Consider the following 18,213-nt stretch of genomic DNA (forward strand, 5'->3'; position numbering starts at 1 on the left):
GTCGGATCATTACTTGGTGATAGCTTTATACTGATGAGGCTATGGTGAATTTGCTTTTTGACAATGCATAACAGAAGATGATCTTGAATTGAGCATTGATGTAGAAATATTTTTAAAATGGAGCAAATTTTATGAGCCCTTGAAAAGAGGAGTGGGAGAAAAATACAGTTACGGTGGTTTTGCTGCAGCGTCTCCCTCTGGGTCTGTGGGTGTGGAGCAGTAAAACACAGGAAGACCAGGAGGAGACTGCACCACCGGACGTAGTTACACTTCATCACAACCATAATAAATGCAGTAAACTGTTTGATGTTGCTCGAGCACAAACACTGAGAAGAGCAAACATCTCATCCCCACAGATGCTGGACTCCTATAACAAATCTAAAATCTACTGTAACAGCTACAGAATCTGCAGCGGCTCCACAATACTTGAACGTTCATCTATTACCTTTCAGTGATTTCGCCTTAGAGGAAACATAGTTGATGTGATGCTCCTTCAAAGCTTCCAGAGTTGATCAGCAAAAGGATCTGTTTACAGAGGAAATAGATGTCAGATGAGTGGATTTACTGCTCATTCACTTGTAGTTCAACCAACCACCAACAGATGGCACCAGGATAAAAGTGAGCATCATGAGTTTGGCTATCAGAAGAATTGTCTGGTCTTTCATACGCACTTTAATATCTATATCTAAAGTTATTTATGTATAGTTAGTAAAAAAAATATTTAAAAAAATAAAAGTCAAAGTTTCAAAAATAATCAAACCTAAATATTAGGTCACAACATGGGGCTATATTTCAGTGAAGCTTCCAGAGCAACAGGAGGCTGTGGAAAACTGAAAGGGTTCATAAAAGGCTTAACTCTAAAGACACAGTGAATGAGATGTTTACCATCAGGCACCTCAAAACTGAATAATTAATGTTTAATAGTTCTTTCAAAGACATTCGTCACTTAGAGATATTTTATGTAGCAACCTGGAATTATGCGTTTTCCAATTTAAGCGTTTCCATTAAAACGAAAGAGCCAAACACGGAAGCGGACGGTGAACAGGAGCATAATGATGACATTTGCTCTTTTCTGCTCATTTGGTAATAATAGCCGGTTTGGTCATAATGTGCTGGCAGTGATCAATAATGAGCTAAATGGGAGGATGAATATCACAGGAGAGCTGTGTGTAATGGAGGACGGAGCTGCTGCTGGGCATTAAGTGTGTGCGCTGCTGGCTGGCTGCACTGCGTGAGACCAGGAGGTTCGCTAATGGTGATAATGGGGAGGGTAAGTACTGTATTGGGGTTAATTCTTCAGAGCTAGACAAGAGATTATGTCATTGTCTAAAATACGGAAGATCGCTCAAAGAAATGCTTCACAACAACACGCAAACACTGGTTACTCATTTTGAAGTGAGCATCTTCAACACTGATAATCTTCCATCTGCCAGACGAAAGTGCAGCAACAATGAGTTAATACATTAGCATTGTGTTTTAGGTCACATCTTAATTGTTTTATAAAAACTAAAATGAAATGCTAGTAGTAGTTGCAATGATAAGAGGTTGATTCATCAATGTCTTTATGGAACAAGCAAAACCCCTGCAATAACTGAAATATAGTTTCATGATGGGCTGAAGATTTAAGCCATATAACTGGGTTACACTACTCCCTCCTGCAGCCCAGATGATGCCATCTGTGAACATGTGTGTGTGTGTGTGTGTGTGTGTGTGTGTGTGTGTGTGTGTGTGTGTGTGTGTGTGTGTGTGTCCAGTATTAATCTAGGCTTTTGTAAATAAGACATGCTGCTTTTAATACTTCATGCAAACATGTAAACAACCAGTGACCACACCTGGCAGAAGTGCTACGTTCAGGGACAATACACAAAGTAGGCCATCTGCATTTCCAAATACCAGTAAGTGTTGAAACCTTTATAAAGTAATCTGTTGAATGTATGAGCATCAGGAAGAAAATGCCAAATACTGAGCTCCGTTCCTTATAATGCTGCATATTCAGTGATTTATTTTGTCAAATAACAGCAAAATGACTTGGGGCAATTTAACATATTTTAAAATAATAGCCGAATCTTTGGTTATAATGATAATAATTAGAAGACGAAACTGACATAATAATTATCCTGTTCATAGAAGGCAGTTCATATTTTAGAGACTAATACATCCTAAAATAAACCACTGGATGTCAAACGTTCGGCTTGACGGCCGTGATTGGATGACAGGAGTAAATCTGCTGAAATCCCCTCAGGGGATCAAGCTGTGATTTGGACCGGAGAGATTTGTTTTCAGAGTGAAGTCGGGCCCGCAGAGATGAGCGCGCTCTCCGTCCAGCACAGGGCGGCAGCAGGCCAGCGGACCTTCATTTGGACCGGAGCGCAGCTTGGACTCGGCCGCCGCTGCTCGTCGCCAGCGCGCTGACGTGCGCTGAATCAGGGCTTTACGGTAAGAGGACGCCCCGCTGCGATCGCATCGCGCTGCTCTCGTGCGTTTCGTGCGCGACGTTTACCTTGCTGTGGCACCGCCGACAGCCTCCACGGCCGCCAGCGACGGTGGTTTTAATTATACCGCATGGAATCATGGGAAAACTGACGGGACATACGGCAGAAATTGGATGTCAACTTTTTTTATTCAGTGATTAGAGAAATTAACACCTGCGCCCAAAGATTAGGCTGTTTAATCAAGCACACATTAATTGTACCTAATCTAACTTTTGAAAACACAAATTCTACAATATTTTATTATAAATTGTTCATTTATTTTATGAATGCTTACATGGGTGCCACAACGTTTTCCGCAGCCTTAAACGATGATTAAACCCCCCACTGGCCACTTTATTATGTAAACTTGTAAAGTAGGATCTAATATAGAAGCTCTGCTGTAATACAATTTCTATTAGGGTAGAACTGGTAGTAGAGTTGCTTTTGACAGGTGTAGCCATAGTACAAGTGGCCAGTGATGTGTCATAGTTTTCCTCACATGGTAAATTCAACAACCAAAGTGCAGCTGTTAAATTACTGTAGAGCTCTGTGGTGTTTGTTATCACTCTCGTGAACGAGTCACCGCCATTCTTCACTATTTGTACATTGATCAATGCATATTTTCATAAAATCTGTTGATTTCTTTTGCAGAGGTTAGAGGAGAGTTGCACAACATGACAATTGGGTGTTAAGTAGATCCTAACTTTTAAATACTTCATTCTATTAATTTCATAGACTGGAAATGTGTTATTAACATTTTTAGTATTTTGGTGTTAATGAAAAAGCTCCATCTCGTGTGTAATCCCGCATCGAACTGCATTCATTGTAACTTGGCTCACCGGTACCTGGAACTGGCACCGCTTGTTTTACATCTATTTGATGAAGCCGTGCAAAGTGATTCGCAAATTCACTTACGAATGGCCACATCTGCTGTTTTCACAGCTCTTTTATTACAATATGTTTGCTAAACAAAACAGCCGTTAATTGTTTACAAAATGCTCCGTAACAAACAAAATCTCAGCCACTTTCACAAATGGTGATAAACTGTGATATTCAACAGCAAGTTGCCAATTATACAAAACGGTAAAAATAACACATATGTAAAAGTGTAATTGTGATGCTGCCAATTGCTGCGCTACTCAAAACAAGCATAGAAACAATCTGGCACATAATAGTATATTCTCGTGAATTTAGACTTACCACCTATAAATTCTTGTTATTATATTAAGCATTAGGACATGGATCGGTGGGTTTGTCCGCTGAGCGCTCAGCACTGTCCTCCGTTTGCAGCAGCTGCAGCCGTGGCTGCGATGTGAGGAGGCCTCATGCCACTGGTCAAGAGGAGCATCGAACCGCGGCACCTGTGCCACGACGCGGTGCCCGACGGCATCGGCAGCGAGCTGGAATGCGTGACCAACAACACGCTGTCCGCCATCATCCGCCAGCTCAGCAGCCTCAGTGAGTCCAGCGCCCTCCTGGAGACGTCCAGGTGCCTCCTCGGCCCGAGGCGGCTGCATGAGGGAATGGCCTGCTCTCCCAGTAGAAACCAGTGACACTGCTAACGCGGCACAAGCTGAAATCACAGGGCAACTGCGCCCGAGCCTTAAACAGCTTCATTAAAAGTAGCGGTTTAAATGTGTCACCGTGTTGTCAGGCTTTTAACCAAACACATGAGCGTCACATTGAAACAAAGCCATTATCGCTTCACTGTCGGTTAATGTGCATTATTATCCAACAACATCAACACACACCTGTCAGTTTATGCAGAAGAAGCACTGTGGTTTGAAAGGTCAATTTGTGGGTAATCTGACATGAAGTAAAACGTAACACGAGACTGAGGGATGAGACAATCTCAGAATGAAGTTGTGGTTGGGTTCAGGGTTGCTGTGAATGACATCACTGCGCGTGTGGAGGGGTTTAGAGACGTGACGAGGGCTTATTGTGGACCGTTGGGCTTAAGTGGGAGGAGACACAAACACAGGCAGCCTAATGATAGCTTTCACGTTAAGTGGATCTGAGCTGCCGTGCACCGTTCGCGTTGGTTTGTGGAGAGGTCAAATCAGAATCACTATTTTACTGAGTGTGAAATGCGTTTCCAGTCAAGTAGTGAACAAACAGGAGGCTTTTTTTTACACTATTTTATTATGAACGTCTCTCGCTCTGGTTTCAGGCAAACAGGCGGAAAACGTCTTCGGGGAGCTTTTCAATGAGGCCAACACCTTTTACGTCCGCGCCAACTCCCTCCAGGACCGCGTCGACCGCTTGGCCATCAAGGTCACGCAGCTGGACTCCAGCGTGGAGGAGGGTCCGTTCCTTGGCTCCGGCCTCAGCGTCCCCCCCCCCACCCCCTCGACCCCGCCGGTGACTGTCTCCCGTCTGCCTTCGCAGTGTCCCTCCAGGACATCAACATGCGGAAGGCGTTCCGAGGCTCCACCGTGCAGAACCAGCAGGTTTTGTCCAAGGGCAGCGTTCCGGACTCGGTGGCCAACCTGTACGACCGCAGCGACAGGCCTCCCTCCCTCAGCAATCTCACAGCCTACAGGTACGGTGTCACAGCAACCCAGTCTGTTTGAACCACGCGTCTGATCTCATTTGGGAAAACTGCTCCGTGAGTCCAGGGAGGATTCTACGGATGCCATGAAGTTCTACTCGGACCCGTCCTACTTTTTTGAACTGTGGAAGGAGAAAATGCTCCAAGACACGGAGGACAAGCGGAAAGAAAGGAGAAGACAGCGGGTGAGAGTTCTGCCCGTGGGCACGTTGCTATGTGTTTAATGAGCAGGCGGGTTATCGTCCTATGACCGTTTCCCAGGAGCAGAAGCGCTCCGTGGAGAGCAGCACCCTTCAGCGCGAGCTCAAGAAGGTGCGAAAGGCGCGAAACCGCCGGCACGAGTGGAACGTGATGGCGATGGACAAGGAGCTCCGTCCGGACCACCGCCACCCCCAGACGCTCCGCCGAGGGGCGTCGTCCGAGGGCTCGCTCTCCCCGGACGGCAGGTGAGCGAAAACCCCACGTCGGGTGCGTTTGTCTGGAGAAAATGGTCCGTTTTACACAAACAGACCGCATGAACACGGTAAAACCCGCAGCATCTTGTGAGGCCTGCGTTTGTCTAGCAACAAACGCGCCATCTGGATGATAAGCTCTGCGCCGCTCATTGTCCGCCAGGCCCGACTTCCCCGACGACCCGGTCCCTCCACCGCCGGCCCACGCCGCTTGTAACGCTGCCAAGTCCCACCGCGAGCCGGAGAGCCCGCGGCCCTCGCCCCCCGCGGAGCACGAATACCACAGCATTGATGTCAACTACAAGGGGGCAGGCTACGCCGCGGCCGAGCAGCGCGCCGGCGGCTCAATGCGTCCACCTGCAGGGTGCGCCAGCCCTCATTTGCATAATCGGAGAAATAATTACAGTGGCGACTGACCGACATAATCCTCTTTCTTCTGCCGCCGCGCAGCGCCGCGTCGCCGCCCCGCGTCCCGTCGGCGCAGGCGGCCTTTGGCCTCCCGCCGCAGCACGGGGTCGCGCGCCCACCTGGACCTCCGGCGGGGCCCTGCGTGCCTCCGCCTCCGCCCGGCCCGCCGCCCCCGCCCCTCCCTCCCCCGCCCGCAGCCAAACACCCGGCGGGCCGCAGCCGCGACGAGAGAAAACCCGCGAGAGACGCGAGGAGCGACCTGCTGTCGGCCATCCGCATGGGTGTGTGTGTGTGTGTGTGGGTGGGTGGCTGTATAACAGTGTGTTACTGTAGATAAGCAGACTGGATGTGGGTAAAGTCATCACTTTATTATCAGTTTTGAAGCTTGGTTCCTCCTGCTTTCTATCTAAGTCTTATGTGTTTTTCTCCCCATATTTATTATGAAAACGCATCTGTGGAAAGAAGTGATTTTATTCAAATATCAATGTAATAAATGGACCCGTGTCTGTTTCTCTAGGAATCCAGCTTAAGAAGGTGCAGGAGCAGCAGGAGCAGCAGAACAAGCTGGAGCCCGCGGGCAACGACGTCGCCACCATCCTGTCCAGACGCATCGCGGTGGAGTACAGCGACTCCGAGGAGGACTCGGAGCTGGATGAAAACGAGTGGTCGGACTGATGGGACGCCAGGTGGACGGAGACTCACGGCTCCGGCTTCTGGGCTCATCATCAATCAGCACCAGCCACCAGTTTTCTACCACTGCTCTTTTTATACCTCTACATGTCAAACTATACGTCTATAACAAAATGAATGGATTGAATGCACATATCTGAGAATGTCAGTGTGTAAATAATCCCATTAGACAGGTTCTACTTCACTCAGTCACGTCCTGCAGTTTGTGTATTATGTTACCGTGAACTGAGTTTATTCTGCTGTGAATTCTTTTCTGTGGTTTGTCTTCAATAAATAAGACAAAATGTTTACGTCTCTTTCTGTGTTACATCAAATTACGTGTTATTTATTTATTGTTATATATTAAAGTGGGGCTCGGGGACATTTGGAACAGTGTCAACAGACGCCTGAGACATCGTCCTCTGAGTTGTGTAAACAAACATTCATTGTTGGTGACATTCATACACGTACAGTAACTGAAGGATGAGTCATTCAACCTTACGGTTTACTGCAAGATACAGACAAGACTCATGTAAAGACTCAACTTAAAAACTGTTTCGCTAATATAAACATTTGAATCCACCTGCTACACAAAGGAAAGATTAGCAACCACCGGTGTCCAGCAGAGGTCAGTGAAGGCCTCGCTGACTAGGAAACTGTGGCGCGTCGGTTGCCATGTTGGCTCTGCCGTGAGCCAATCACGTCCAGACGGATGAAAGCTGTTAAACACCATGGAGACGTGACGGCCAGGTAGCGGCAGGATGTTCAGCACATTAAAGCACCTCCTCAGACTGACAGGTGATGAGGTTTCTCATGAGTCTGCTACAATAAACGAACAGAGCCACAGCATCACTGAGTCCAGGTAAGACGGTTTAATACAGGTTTATACTTACATGACTAGAAAGTGCACGGTTATTAATATATAATATAATTATTGAGGATCTTTTTATATTTTCTTTTCACCTCTCGATTGTCAGACAAACCTGACAACCCACTTACATTTATGTCATTAACGACGGCACATTTAACCTCAATTTATAGTTTTCTTTGTTTTGTCCCTAGTAAATTTTTGTTTAAATAAAAGCATGAGTTTTAAGTGACATTTTATGTATAATAAATAAATTTCATACTTACATACATACTTTTTTGTTCTTCACTTTAATATCTACTATGACTTATTTCTGCTCTTCGTGGCATCTGTGTTAATACAGATAAACATCTTCCCATATATTATTTCATTTACTTGATTTACAAAATGACACTGCTTTAAAATGTCAATCAATTTCCAGGGTCTTTAGGACAGAAACTACAAACATGGATATGTCAAATCTGCCTAAGATCCAGGATGAGGAGCAAGAAAGCAAATTTGGATTTGTGCATGGAGTTTCTGGACCAGGTCGGGTTTACAGCTATCATGGGTCACTTTCTAGCAGAGGACAATCATTTTCAGAGCTTTGTTTTGTTTTTACAGTGGTCACAGCCACTGCGATGGCAGGAGCGTCCATGTATGAACTGGTTCGTGTAGGTCACAGCGAGCTGGTGGGAGAAATCATCCGTTTAGAGGGAGACATGGCGACGATCCAGGTCTACGAGGAGACTTGTATCCTTTCTGTTCCACATGTCACAGTCTTCTTCAAACTTCAATTAGCATAATACATTTTTAACCGTAACGCCAGTGTATTTGGAGTCACTACACTGATAACGAGTATCCGTATTTGTTGACAAAACCGTGGAGCCATAGTGGTTTCAGTTTGTTGTGTTTCCCATGACTTCCTGCTGCAGCCGGTGTGTGTGTCGGTGACCCTGTCCTTCGCACAGGAAAGCCCCTCTCTGTGGAGCTGGGACCCGGGATCATGGGCGCCATCTTTGACGGCATCCAGCGTCCTCTGAAGGAGATCAGCGACCTCACGAAGAGCATCTACATCCCAAGAGGAATCAACATCAGCGCCCTCAGCCGAGACATCAAATACGAATTCACCCCCAGCAGGAGCGTTCGCGTAAGGAAAGCGTGTTTGTGTGTGGACTTGGATCTTTCTCCTCTTCTGCCCGGACTGACCTTGTGCGGTGAACCCCCCCTGCAGGTCGGCAGCCACGTAACCGGGGGCGACATCTACGGCGTGGTGTTTGAGAACTCCCTCATCAAGCACAAGATGATGCTCCCGCCTCGTAAGCGAGGCACCGTCACCTACCTGGCGCCGCCGGGGAACTACGACCTCTCTGTGAGTGCTGCTCCTCCATCGCTCAGTGGGAGCTCAATGGGAGCTCAATGGGAGCTCAATGGGAGCTCTGGCCAACAGACCCCCTCTGACCTTGTCACCTCCAGGATGTGGTGCTGGAGCTCGACTTTGAAGGCGTGAAGGAAAAGCTGACCATGATGCACGTGTGGCCTGTGCGACAAATCCGCCCAGTGGTGGAGAAGCTGCCTGGGAACTACCCTCTGCTGACGGGTCAGCGGGTCATGGATGCGCTTTTCCCGTAATTATGTTTTTCGGAATCTAGAAAATTATATTTATGCTTCTGTGTTGGTCACTGACTATTTGGGGTGTGTGCAGCTGTGTGCAGGGCGGCACCACTGCCATCCCAGGAGCCTTCGGGTGCGGAAAGACCGTGATCTCCCAGTCGCTGTCCAAGTACTCCAACAGCGACGTCATCATCTACGTCGGCTGTGGCGAGCGAGGGAATGAGATGTCTGAAGTGCTGCGGGACTTTCCTGAGGTGAGTGGAAACGCGGAACTCATGGTCAATCCACCGCGTCCGGCGCCGTTGGTGACTTTGCCGCCGTTCCCACCGGCTTCCGCTGCAGCTGACTATGGAGGTGGACGGCAAAACCGAGAGCATCATGAAGAGAACCGCGCTGGTTGCCAACACCTCCAACATGCCTGTGGCAGCCAGAGAGGCCTCCATTTATACAGGTACTGGGATATACTGGGATGCAGGGCTCCTCTTGATGGCGGGTCTAACGAACTGGTCCCTGCAGGGATCACGCTGTCTGAGTACTTCCGTGACATGGGCTACAACGTGAGCATGATGGCCGACTCCACGTCTCGATGGGCCGAGGCCCTGAGGGAAATCTCCGGACGTCTGGCTGAAATGCCCGCAGGTACATTTGGCAGTGCCGCGTTGATTCCAGCCGTGGTGAGTCTGTCACTGGGCCCCGTGCAGCCGCCGGAGCCCGTCACGTGTGATGCTCTTTGCAGACAGTGGGTATCCGGCCTACCTGGGAGCCAGGCTCGCCTCCTTCTACGAGCGCGCCGGGCGGGTGAAGTGTCTGGGAAGTCCGGAGAGAGAAGGCAGCGTCAGCCTCGTGGGCGCGTGAGCGGATCTCCATGTTGGCTGCATAACGTATAACAGGCCCATGCATTACAATGAGCATGGTTTTCTTTCAGCGTGTCGCCCCCTGGAGGAGATTTCTCAGATCCAGTCACCTCGGCCACGCTGGGAATCGTCCAGGTATCTGATCAGCGGTTAATGAGCATTTGAGCTGGCTGTGGGTACATCCTCTCCGGCTCTCGGCAGGTGTTCTGGGGTCTGGACAAGAAGCTGGCGCAGAGGAAGCACTTCCCCTCCCTCAACTGGCTCATCAGCTACAGCAAGTACATGCGCGCCCTGGACGACTACTACGACCGGAACTACCCCGAGTTCGTCCCCCTGCGCACAAAGGCCAAGGAGATCCTGCAGGAGGAGGAGGACCTGGCGGAGATCGTGCAGCTGGTGGGCAAGGTGAGCGTATGCAACGCGGTAACACACACTATGATGCGAGACGCACAAGAATGAAAGGGGCTCCGATGACACTCACTGCAAAGAATGATCCATATGGGACCAAATCTGCTTTAAACGATGAAGGTCAAGGGTCAAATTCTTTTCATATGGCGTTTGTCTTCGCAGGCCTCTCTTGCTGAGAGTGACAAGATCACCCTGGAAGTGGCCAAGCTCATCAAGGAGGACTTCCTGCAGCAGAACGGTTACACCGCCTACGACAGGTTGAGATGAACTCCGCCCCACTCGCTTTGCCTGCACGGGTGCCAGGGCTTCAAGCTCTCTCTCTCTCTCTCTCTCTCTCTCTCTCTCTCTCTCTCTCTCTCTCTCTCTCTCTCTCTCTCTCTCCTCACGCAGATTCTGCCCCTTCTACAAAACCGTGGGCATCCTGTCCAACATGGTGGTCTTCTACGAACTGGCGCAGCACGCTGTGGAGACCACGGCCCAGAACGAGAACAAGGTCACCTGGACCATGATCAAGGAGCAGCTGGGAGACGTGCTGTACAAGCTTAGCTCCATGAAGTTCAAGGTACACGGTACGATTCTCTTATTGACTGTTCTTTGTCTGAGTTTAACGCCGCTTCATGTTCCACGGACGCTTTAGGACCCCGTGAAGGACGGAGAAGCTAAGATCAAGGCAGATTACGCCCAGCTGCTGGAGGAGATGCAGAACGCCTTCCGGGCTCTGGAGGAATGAGTTCCTTCTCACATATCGACACCCCCCGTGCAGCACTGTGACCCCCCCTCCCTCCCCCTAGCTGACGATGCATCACCTTTGATTTTGAACATGTGCAAAAGTGTAAATGAATCTCAAGAGTCTCAATATTGAATTAGTGGCGCCTTGACAAATTATATTTACTTTCTAATTTAATTCAAATAAATTTAATGCTCTATTTAAAAACGTCATGATGTGCAGATAAACATGAACAAAGTTTGACATCTTGCCTTAAAATTCATCCTAAAATGTCAGAGTGTATTTTTGACATTGTCTCATTTCCTCAAGAGGGGATGAGACAGAACAATGAACATTAATACAGTCCCTTTTGTCTCAACTCAGTCATTTCTAAGAGAACAGTGTCTCTCACATGATTCAATAATGTACCAACGTTTACTGTCACAGATTAAGTGGATGATTTGCTCCGACAACACAAAAACTGTACATGATCAGTTCGATTTGTGGGGTCTGGTATAAATTGATTGATTAAATCAAATATTAAAATATGTTAAAAGCAGCTTACATTTTTTAAAGATGGAACTTCACAGCTGATTACTCTTTCGTGGAGGTTAATGCTTCCTGTCTCACTGGTCGGAGGCCAAACAGAGGTGCAGCCTGTCTGCGACTCAGGCCTCCGGCTGATATGAGTTGTCATAGTTTCCCATTCACCCGTCAGACGCTGCAGCATCTTTGCTTTTAGCTGATGTGCGATCTCCAGCATATACTGTTAGTTTGGTTTGGTCTCGCAGCATTAATTCCTCCAAAGTAGATTAGCGTCAGTATCTCGGGTTCCGGGCTCCATCAAGACTAATGGAAGCGTAGCCCTCAGGAGCAAGAGCAGCATCTTTCCCCCTGCATTGATTCGGCCTGTCCAGACGAACGCTGGGCATTAAGGGCTTTCAGTGGTCTCAGAATACACCAGCTCATAGCTTATGCACCTGTGTCTGTCTCTTATTCTTCAATTTGTAATGAGTGACGGGCAGTGCGTTAAAAACGCATTAACAAAACTACGCCGCACGCCGAGTAAAAGCGAAAAGGGGTGGAGGGGCATCGGTTTCCGTTCCCACACGTTTGTTCTGCGTTTAAATGACGGACAGTGCTGCCTTTGTATCATTTGATCTGTCACTTGTTCCCACTCGCATTTAACCCTGTGGTTTGACCTTCTGCAGAGGGTGACAACAGAAAACCTCCCCTCAGGGAGAACTGGTCAAAGTCACTGTATCGTTTACATATTTACATCAACGCACTGGCCCCAGGTACACACACACACACACACACACACACGCACGCACGCGCGCACACACACACACACACACACACACACACACACACACACGCACGCACGCACGCACGCACGCACACACACACACACACACACACACACACACACACACACACACACCTTTCCAGAGTTTTCCGCGTGTGAGCTGCAAGGTCAGGTTGCTTGTGGGAGGGAATGTGATCCCAGAGGGTGGAGCTGCCCTGTGGATCATCGCTCGCTCTCATCTCTCATCTCTCATCTCTCATCTATGACGGCCCGTCATGTTCCTCACAGTCCTGCAGCTCAGCGTGGATTATCAGGGCCGGTGCTGCAGCTTTAGAACACCCCGACGTCGCCCTCAGCTGTGGGAGACACTATGAGCGGCTCGTGGCTCAGCGCCTCGCTCACCTCGCTCACCTCGCTCGCTCAGCTGATGGTGCCTATATTTACCAAGACTTAAAACCTCGCATGCAAAGTGATAGAAGTGGGCTCGGCGTGCTAGAGAACGTCCCGTGAACTATTCACTGATATTTGAGGAAGGAGAAGTGACCCGGCGGATGTAACGCGATCACAGCACTTGTCAGGAAGAATCCCAGTTGCCTCTGATGGGACTCCTCCACTGTGGGAATCCAAGCAATGTGAAACACGTCAGCCGGCTCATGTGTGCGGCGGCAGCACCATCACAGAAAGAGAAAAGTGCCAATTTCCTTTTTCAGCACAAATGACTGATGAGAAACTAGGCTGCAGGTTCCTTTTTTTCCACAGTAGGAGCTCGGTGACAAGACGTCGCGTTCTTCCTCTCCATTTTCTGAAGCGCGAATGACTTTAACTTGGAAGGAGTAAATCTGACACTCACACACGTGTGTTTATACTTTTGCATTTTTGCTCTGGAGACAGGAGGTAAGCTGAAAATCTTGGCATGGAAGATTTGTCCATGTCTATGTCCATTTCATTTGCTGTTACATATATAAATATTTCCTAATAATAACTATCAAATTATAGGAAAAACAGGCAAAACAGCAAAAAGCTTTGTATTAGATGCATATTTTATATTTATTCTTACTTTATTACTTCTTGTGTAGATCACTGACAAAGGCTTAAACTCAGATTATATCCTGGGCTAAAATCATCATTTATAAAATCTAAGTATATTTCAGGGCTGAGGACTAACTGGCCCAGTTCATTAGTCTCTGTGGACACGTGGCCTTGTTTCAACAAATTACATTAAAAGCTTGTGGGAATGAAACTAGACTCAAATAAGTGTTCGTCTTTTGTAAATGTCTATAGGCTGTATATGTGTATCTGTACCACATTAAGTGTTTTGTGTTTAGAAGAGGATTAAAGAGATATTACTGTTCTGTGTGTGTGCAGTTTTGCGCGTTGATTGCAGAACATTCCCCGTCCATTAAAGCAACAATCCTCTCTGTTGAGGATTATTCTAGTTTTATTCTAGCAGCTTTTTTAATGCTTCGCATGTGTTCACGTTCCTCCCGCGCTAACGACCCGCAGCCTCACCGTCCAACCAGCCGGCGTTGAAGTGACACAGCGCCACCTGTAGCGAGTCATTATGAAGTGGGAGAAGCTGAGGCCTCCGGAGCCGGACGAGCCCGTGTGCTGCTGCGAGTGCGACGTCTACCAGTGCGGGTGCTGCTGCGACTGCGAGGACCTGGACGAGGCCGTTAGCAGGTACGAGCAGAAGCCGCCGGGCTCACGGCGCGGCCGCATCCACTCATGACCCCTGACGACCCCTGTCGTCACCCTGCAGGTGGCTCAGACACAAACCGTGCCCGTCTCCCGCGGTCGGGGCCATGATCGACAACCTGGAGATCTCCATGGTGCCGGCGCTGGTGCTGCTGCCCCTGCTGCTGCGGGTGGCGGCGCTGCACCCCCTGCTGGGCGTCACGGTGCTGACGGCTCTGCCCGGCCTGGTGCTCTGGTACTACTACGCCACGCACCGCAGGAGGAGGCGCACGCTCTTCTTCCTCACGCTGGCGCTCTACTCGCTGGCCCACATGTATTACCTCTTCCTCACGGAGATCGTGCCGCGCGGCGACGTGGCCCGGCTGCAGGTGTGCGCCGTGACCGCGGGCATGGTCCTCACCATCGCTTCTCTGGTTCACACCAAGCGGGGCCCCGGGTTGGTGCACGGACTCCACGCTGACAACGATTCCCCACGGCTGACTGGACCTTTACAGCCATCCTCCCCTGGGAAACAGAAGACGCACGAGCCTCCGACAGCGAAATGGAGCAAGTGTCCTGTTTGTAAAATAATGCGGCCCCCGAGGGCCGGACACTGCCGGACCTGTGGATCATGCGTCCAGCGCCTGGACCATCACTGCATCTGGTGGGTTGTGCTGACATATACAATCATGTGTGTGGCTGAGCTATAGAATGAGCGCTGTGGGCTGTGTGTCGCTGGTGCAGGATAAACAGCTGTGTGGGCCGGGCCAACCACCGCAGCTTCCTCCTCACGCTGGCCGTGTTCGTGCTGACGTCTCTGTACGGGATCAGGCTGGTGCTGCGCAGCCTCTGTCCTCGCCAGTACGCGGCGGCGGCGCTCTTCTACTGCCCCGGGGTCTACGGCCAGTCCAGGTAGGCGCCAGCCTCAAAGGTCAAAGGTCAAACGGGAAGGCCCCATTTTCATTGTGTGTGCGTTTGCAGCGCGGCGCTGTGCTTCACCTGCGCGTGGTACAGCAGCATCGTCACGGCGGGACTGGCGTATCTGCTGGCGGCGCAGGTCCTGAACATCAGCTTCAACGTGACGGAGCGCGAGGCCCAGCTGGCTCTGAGGAGCGGAACGGGCCGGAGCCGCCTGTGGGGCCTCGCGGTCGACACGGGGGAGTATTCGCGTGGCTTCTGCCAGAACTGGATTGAGTTCCTCACCATGACAGATGCCTCGGCTCCTCCTCGCTCCAGCCCGACCGACTTGGTCTAGTTTCACCTTCGTTTGTCACGATGACTGTCTGTCAATACACCTTTTTAAAGTTCATTGCCGTTCTAGCCATTCATTTATTTATATATAACAATTTTCTCTGAATAAAAGCATATTTTTAATGCATGTCACAGAAAAACCTTAAAATAACTGATGAACGCATTAAATACCTGATCACTAAATGACACACATTATAAAATGGAATGAATGGCGACGGAAAAATTATTTTTAGTAGGAAGTAAAACGTTTGTTTGTGCATCAGTGCTCTGCTTCAATGATGCTTTTATTTACTCGTCCATGGCACAAATGTAGAGAATTTAAAGAACAAACCTGATATATATTGAGGGCAAACATTCACTTCTCCTCTTTAATCAATAATATTGAAAGCTGTATTATAATACATAAGTATATAATATATACAATATATAATAATAAGAGTTTAGTCTCTTTTAATTTCTAGTCTTTCACTCCATTCACCTAAAATCAGTTCTCATAAACATCTCAGGCAAAGAAATCGATCAAAACGTTATCAGAGCATTTCCGATTTTTAAATCGCTCACTAGAAGATGCCACAAACTTTTTTCTGTGTGAGGAAGTGCATCCAGGCCAACGAGGAGCCGCATCCTGGCCTCACTCAAGGAGGAAAGCTGGACGTGGAGAAGACAGACATGTGACAGACCATCATGGGGAGGCAGCCTCTAATCATCCAGCACCAAGACAAGGAGGGTCAGTGGGAGACTCACAAACCACGAACGAGGAAAACTGTTTGTGGAGCTGAATAAAACATGTGTTGAGAGCAGAAAGAAAGAAAGAAATCTAAATTTGTGAAATATTTGATGTAAAGACATTAGCATGTGGCGACTTCTCCAGTCAGGTACTGTTATATTAGCCAGTTTCTACCTGTTTGAACAGCCACCAACCAACAGATTTATGTCTATTTACCCAACAGAAGGCGGAAGCTCATCCATCCACTGTTTTCTAGCACCACCCTGAGGCCGAACTGCTTCTGCTGTTTAATGAGGAAAAGTGACTGAACGTACACTGTAATGCTCTGTGTGATGATCTGTTGTGTATCATGTGAGTGCACGTGTTCACACCCAGCTTGCAGCTCCTTTCCCCACAGACTGTATCAGATGTTAGTGGAGGTGAGCCAGCGTAAGTTAGAAGTATAGTATAAATACTGTGTTTTATATAATATATAAAAGTCAATTTCATTTCATACGCTTCTGTGATGTGTTTGTTTGACAAGTCTGTCGTATGACTTTGTAAACGTTGATGATGATCTAATATCATCCAACATCCCAATACTTCGCTGGGCAAAGCGTGTTTAGACGGGCAGACTTTGCAGGCAGACATTTCAGTTCGCCACATGTCAACGCATGATTAGGAATCTGTTTGTGTCTCTGCTCGGTGCTTCCCCATCCAAACTGCTGACGGATCAGTTCGATTCTGTCCGTCACAGAAAGAACTGGAGGGCGGCCGCGACCGTGTTTACCCGCCGGTTGCATAATGACAGCGTTATCCAACACTTTCCTCCCTTTCCACCTAAGACGATGCCCAACCTATGCTCATGTAACGTCTCCACACGCTCCTGAGGTTATGTCACTTCTTAGAATTTCATGTCTGTTCACCTCCGAGGGGGGTTATTGTGTTTTTGCTGCGGCCTGAGGCTTCAGCACAGGTTTGAACCTATCCAGGCTCCTGGCTTTGTGTGTGTGTGTGTGTGTGTGTGTGTGTGTGTGTGTGTGTGTGTGTGTCTCCACTATATAAGGGACCGCCGGGCTGAGCTCGATCACCGTTTCAGCACCGACTCTGCTCCTCTGCAGCCATGACCCTCCTGTTGACAGCGCTGGGAGCTGTGCTCTGCTCCTGGGTGGTTTCTGGGGACGTCGTGCCCAAGGCGGACTTCGACGTGCAGCAGGTACTGTAGGACAAGAACTGGGTGGGCGCTGACTGCTGCTCGACCCTGGCTGCTACCTCTGTGCCACGTTTGCCTGCAGGTGGGTGGGAAATGGTATCTGATCGGCCTCGCCACCAACGCGGCGTGGTTCATCCGACGCAAGGACACCATGAAGATGGGCACCAGCATCATCACCCCCACCGCCACCGGGGACCTGGACATGGCCTACGCCAGCCTGAAGTGAGTGTTGGGGGGGGGGGGGGGGGGGGGGGGGAGGCTGATGTGAGTGAACGGGGGGTGCGGGCGCATTCACAGCGGTTTCTCTGCAGCTCCGACGGGTCGTGCTGGAGGAAGAACAGCCTGGCGAAGAAGACGGACGTGGCCGGGAGGTTCACGTACACGTGCCAGCGTGAGTGAAGCCAGACACACACACACACACACACACGCACACACACACACAGCCGTGGGTAAGCGCTGTGGCTCCTCCCGTCAGGCTGGGCCAGCGAGAACGACCTGCGCTGGGTGGACGTGAAGTACGACGAGTACGCGCTGACCCACACGGTCAAGACCAAGGCGGGCGCTTCCACGGTCGTCAACAAGCTATACGGTAACGCCGCCGAGCCGCTCGCTCAGCTCTAAGCGCCGCAGATCGGATCGGCGCCAGCCGTCACGGTGTTGTTCTCGCCGCAGGCCGCGCAGCGGAGCTCGCCGCTGATTTGATGGAGAAGTTCAGGCAGTTTTCCCTGCAGACGGGCGTCCTGCCGGAGAACATAGTTTTCCTGCCTAAAAACGGTTGGTAGGAGGTTTTGGGTGAATTTACCTGCATTGAGGAGCTACGCTGTTCACTAAACCTTTCTTTTTCCTCCTCCAGCCGAGTGCCCCGCTGCCTAGTTTCCTGGTCGTCGTGCGACAGTAATACTGTGGGAACATTTGTCACATGATCAGATCAAACATTGTATTAAGAAAATCAACGTAATGCAAAGCTTGGTTTCATAGACGTTCTTTAGCTGTTTTCTGCCTGCAGCTCTTACTATGCAAGATAAAGATGGACAGGTTTTCAGAATAAAGTGCTCTGCTTTGCATTGTAATGTCTCCTGT

The 18,213-nt window shown here is 49.3% G+C and overlaps 3 protein-coding genes across 4 annotated transcripts; all 3 read left to right on the forward strand.

Annotated features, from left to right (window-relative positions):
- The first annotated feature begins 1,897 nt into the window (after positions 1-1,897).
- Positions 1,898-6,860, forward strand: wasf3a (WASP family member 3a). Of its 2 annotated transcripts, none has more exons than XM_055514721.1 (9): positions 1,898-2,436; positions 3,762-3,929; positions 4,642-4,776; positions 4,860-5,013; positions 5,090-5,207; positions 5,284-5,468; positions 5,638-5,838; positions 5,925-6,234; positions 6,400-6,532. In XM_055514721.1, the coding sequence occupies exons 2-8, from the start codon at positions 3,797-3,799 to the stop codon at positions 6,217-6,219; spliced, it is 1,221 nt and encodes a 406-aa protein (XP_055370696.1). In that variant the 5' UTR covers positions 1,898-2,436; positions 3,762-3,796; the 3' UTR covers positions 6,220-6,234; positions 6,400-6,532. The 2 variants fall into 2 exon arrangements, with proteins under 2 accessions (XP_055370696.1, XP_040929792.1); XM_041073858.2 differs by having other exon boundaries at positions 1,904-2,436; positions 5,925-6,163; positions 6,400-6,860.
- Positions 6,861-7,179: 319 nt separating this feature from the next.
- LOC114869975 (V-type proton ATPase catalytic subunit A-like) lies at positions 7,180-11,927 on the forward strand. Its single transcript, XM_029174536.3, has 15 exons — positions 7,180-7,413; positions 7,841-7,947; positions 8,023-8,151; positions 8,334-8,548; positions 8,633-8,770; positions 8,875-9,026; positions 9,104-9,266; positions 9,355-9,463; positions 9,529-9,651; positions 9,749-9,863; positions 9,938-10,001; positions 10,068-10,271; positions 10,437-10,531; positions 10,665-10,836; positions 10,912-11,927. The coding sequence occupies exons 1-15, from the start codon at positions 7,313-7,315 to the stop codon at positions 11,002-11,004; spliced, it is 1,980 nt and encodes a 659-aa protein (XP_029030369.1). The 5' UTR covers positions 7,180-7,312; the 3' UTR covers positions 11,005-11,927.
- Positions 11,928-13,835: 1,908 nt separating this feature from the next.
- Positions 13,836-18,203, forward strand: LOC114869361 (palmitoyltransferase ZDHHC23-A-like). The gene is made up of 9 exons (XM_029173550.3): positions 13,836-13,969; positions 14,049-14,627; positions 14,708-14,875; positions 14,945-15,182; positions 17,216-17,355; positions 17,445-17,524; positions 17,609-17,722; positions 17,806-17,907; positions 17,987-18,203. Exons 1-9 carry the CDS (start codon positions 13,851-13,853, stop codon positions 18,004-18,006), a joined length of 1,560 nt encoding a protein of 519 aa, XP_029029383.1. The 5' UTR covers positions 13,836-13,850; the 3' UTR covers positions 18,007-18,203.
- The last annotated feature ends 10 nt before the right edge of the window (positions 18,204-18,213 follow it).

This window comes from Betta splendens, chromosome 14 (assembly GCF_900634795.4).
Source record: "Betta splendens chromosome 14, fBetSpl5.4, whole genome shotgun sequence".
Taxonomy (NCBI): domain Eukaryota; kingdom Metazoa; phylum Chordata; class Actinopteri; order Anabantiformes; family Osphronemidae; genus Betta; species Betta splendens.

Coding starts and splice junctions, on each gene's coding strand:
- wasf3a (XM_041073858.2), top strand. CDS start 3,797: ATGCCACTGGTCAAGAGGAGCATCGAACCGCGGCACCTGTGCCACGAC. Junction 3,930..4,641: donor CCGCCAGCTCAGCAGCCTCA/GTGAGTCCAGCG, acceptor CTCTGGTTTCAG/GCAAACAGGCGGAAAACGTC. Junction 6,164..6,399: donor GCTGTCGGCCATCCGCATGG/GTGTGTGTGTGT, acceptor CTGTTTCTCTAG/GAATCCAGCTTAAGAAGGTG.
- LOC114869975 (XM_029174536.3), top strand. CDS start 7,313: ATGTTCAGCACATTAAAGCACCTCCTCAGACTGACAGGTGATGAGGTT. Junction 9,652..9,748: donor TCTGGCTGAAATGCCCGCAG/GTACATTTGGCA, acceptor TGCTCTTTGCAG/ACAGTGGGTATCCGGCCTAC. Junction 10,532..10,664: donor GGTTACACCGCCTACGACAG/GTTGAGATGAAC, acceptor CTCCTCACGCAG/ATTCTGCCCCTTCTACAAAA.
- LOC114869361 (XM_029173550.3), top strand. CDS start 13,851: ATGAAGTGGGAGAAGCTGAGGCCTCCGGAGCCGGACGAGCCCGTGTGC. Junction 14,628..14,707: donor CTGGACCATCACTGCATCTG/GTGGGTTGTGCT, acceptor TCGCTGGTGCAG/GATAAACAGCTGTGTGGGCC. Junction 17,908..17,986: donor AGTTTTCCTGCCTAAAAACG/GTTGGTAGGAGG, acceptor TTCCTCCTCCAG/CCGAGTGCCCCGCTGCCTAG.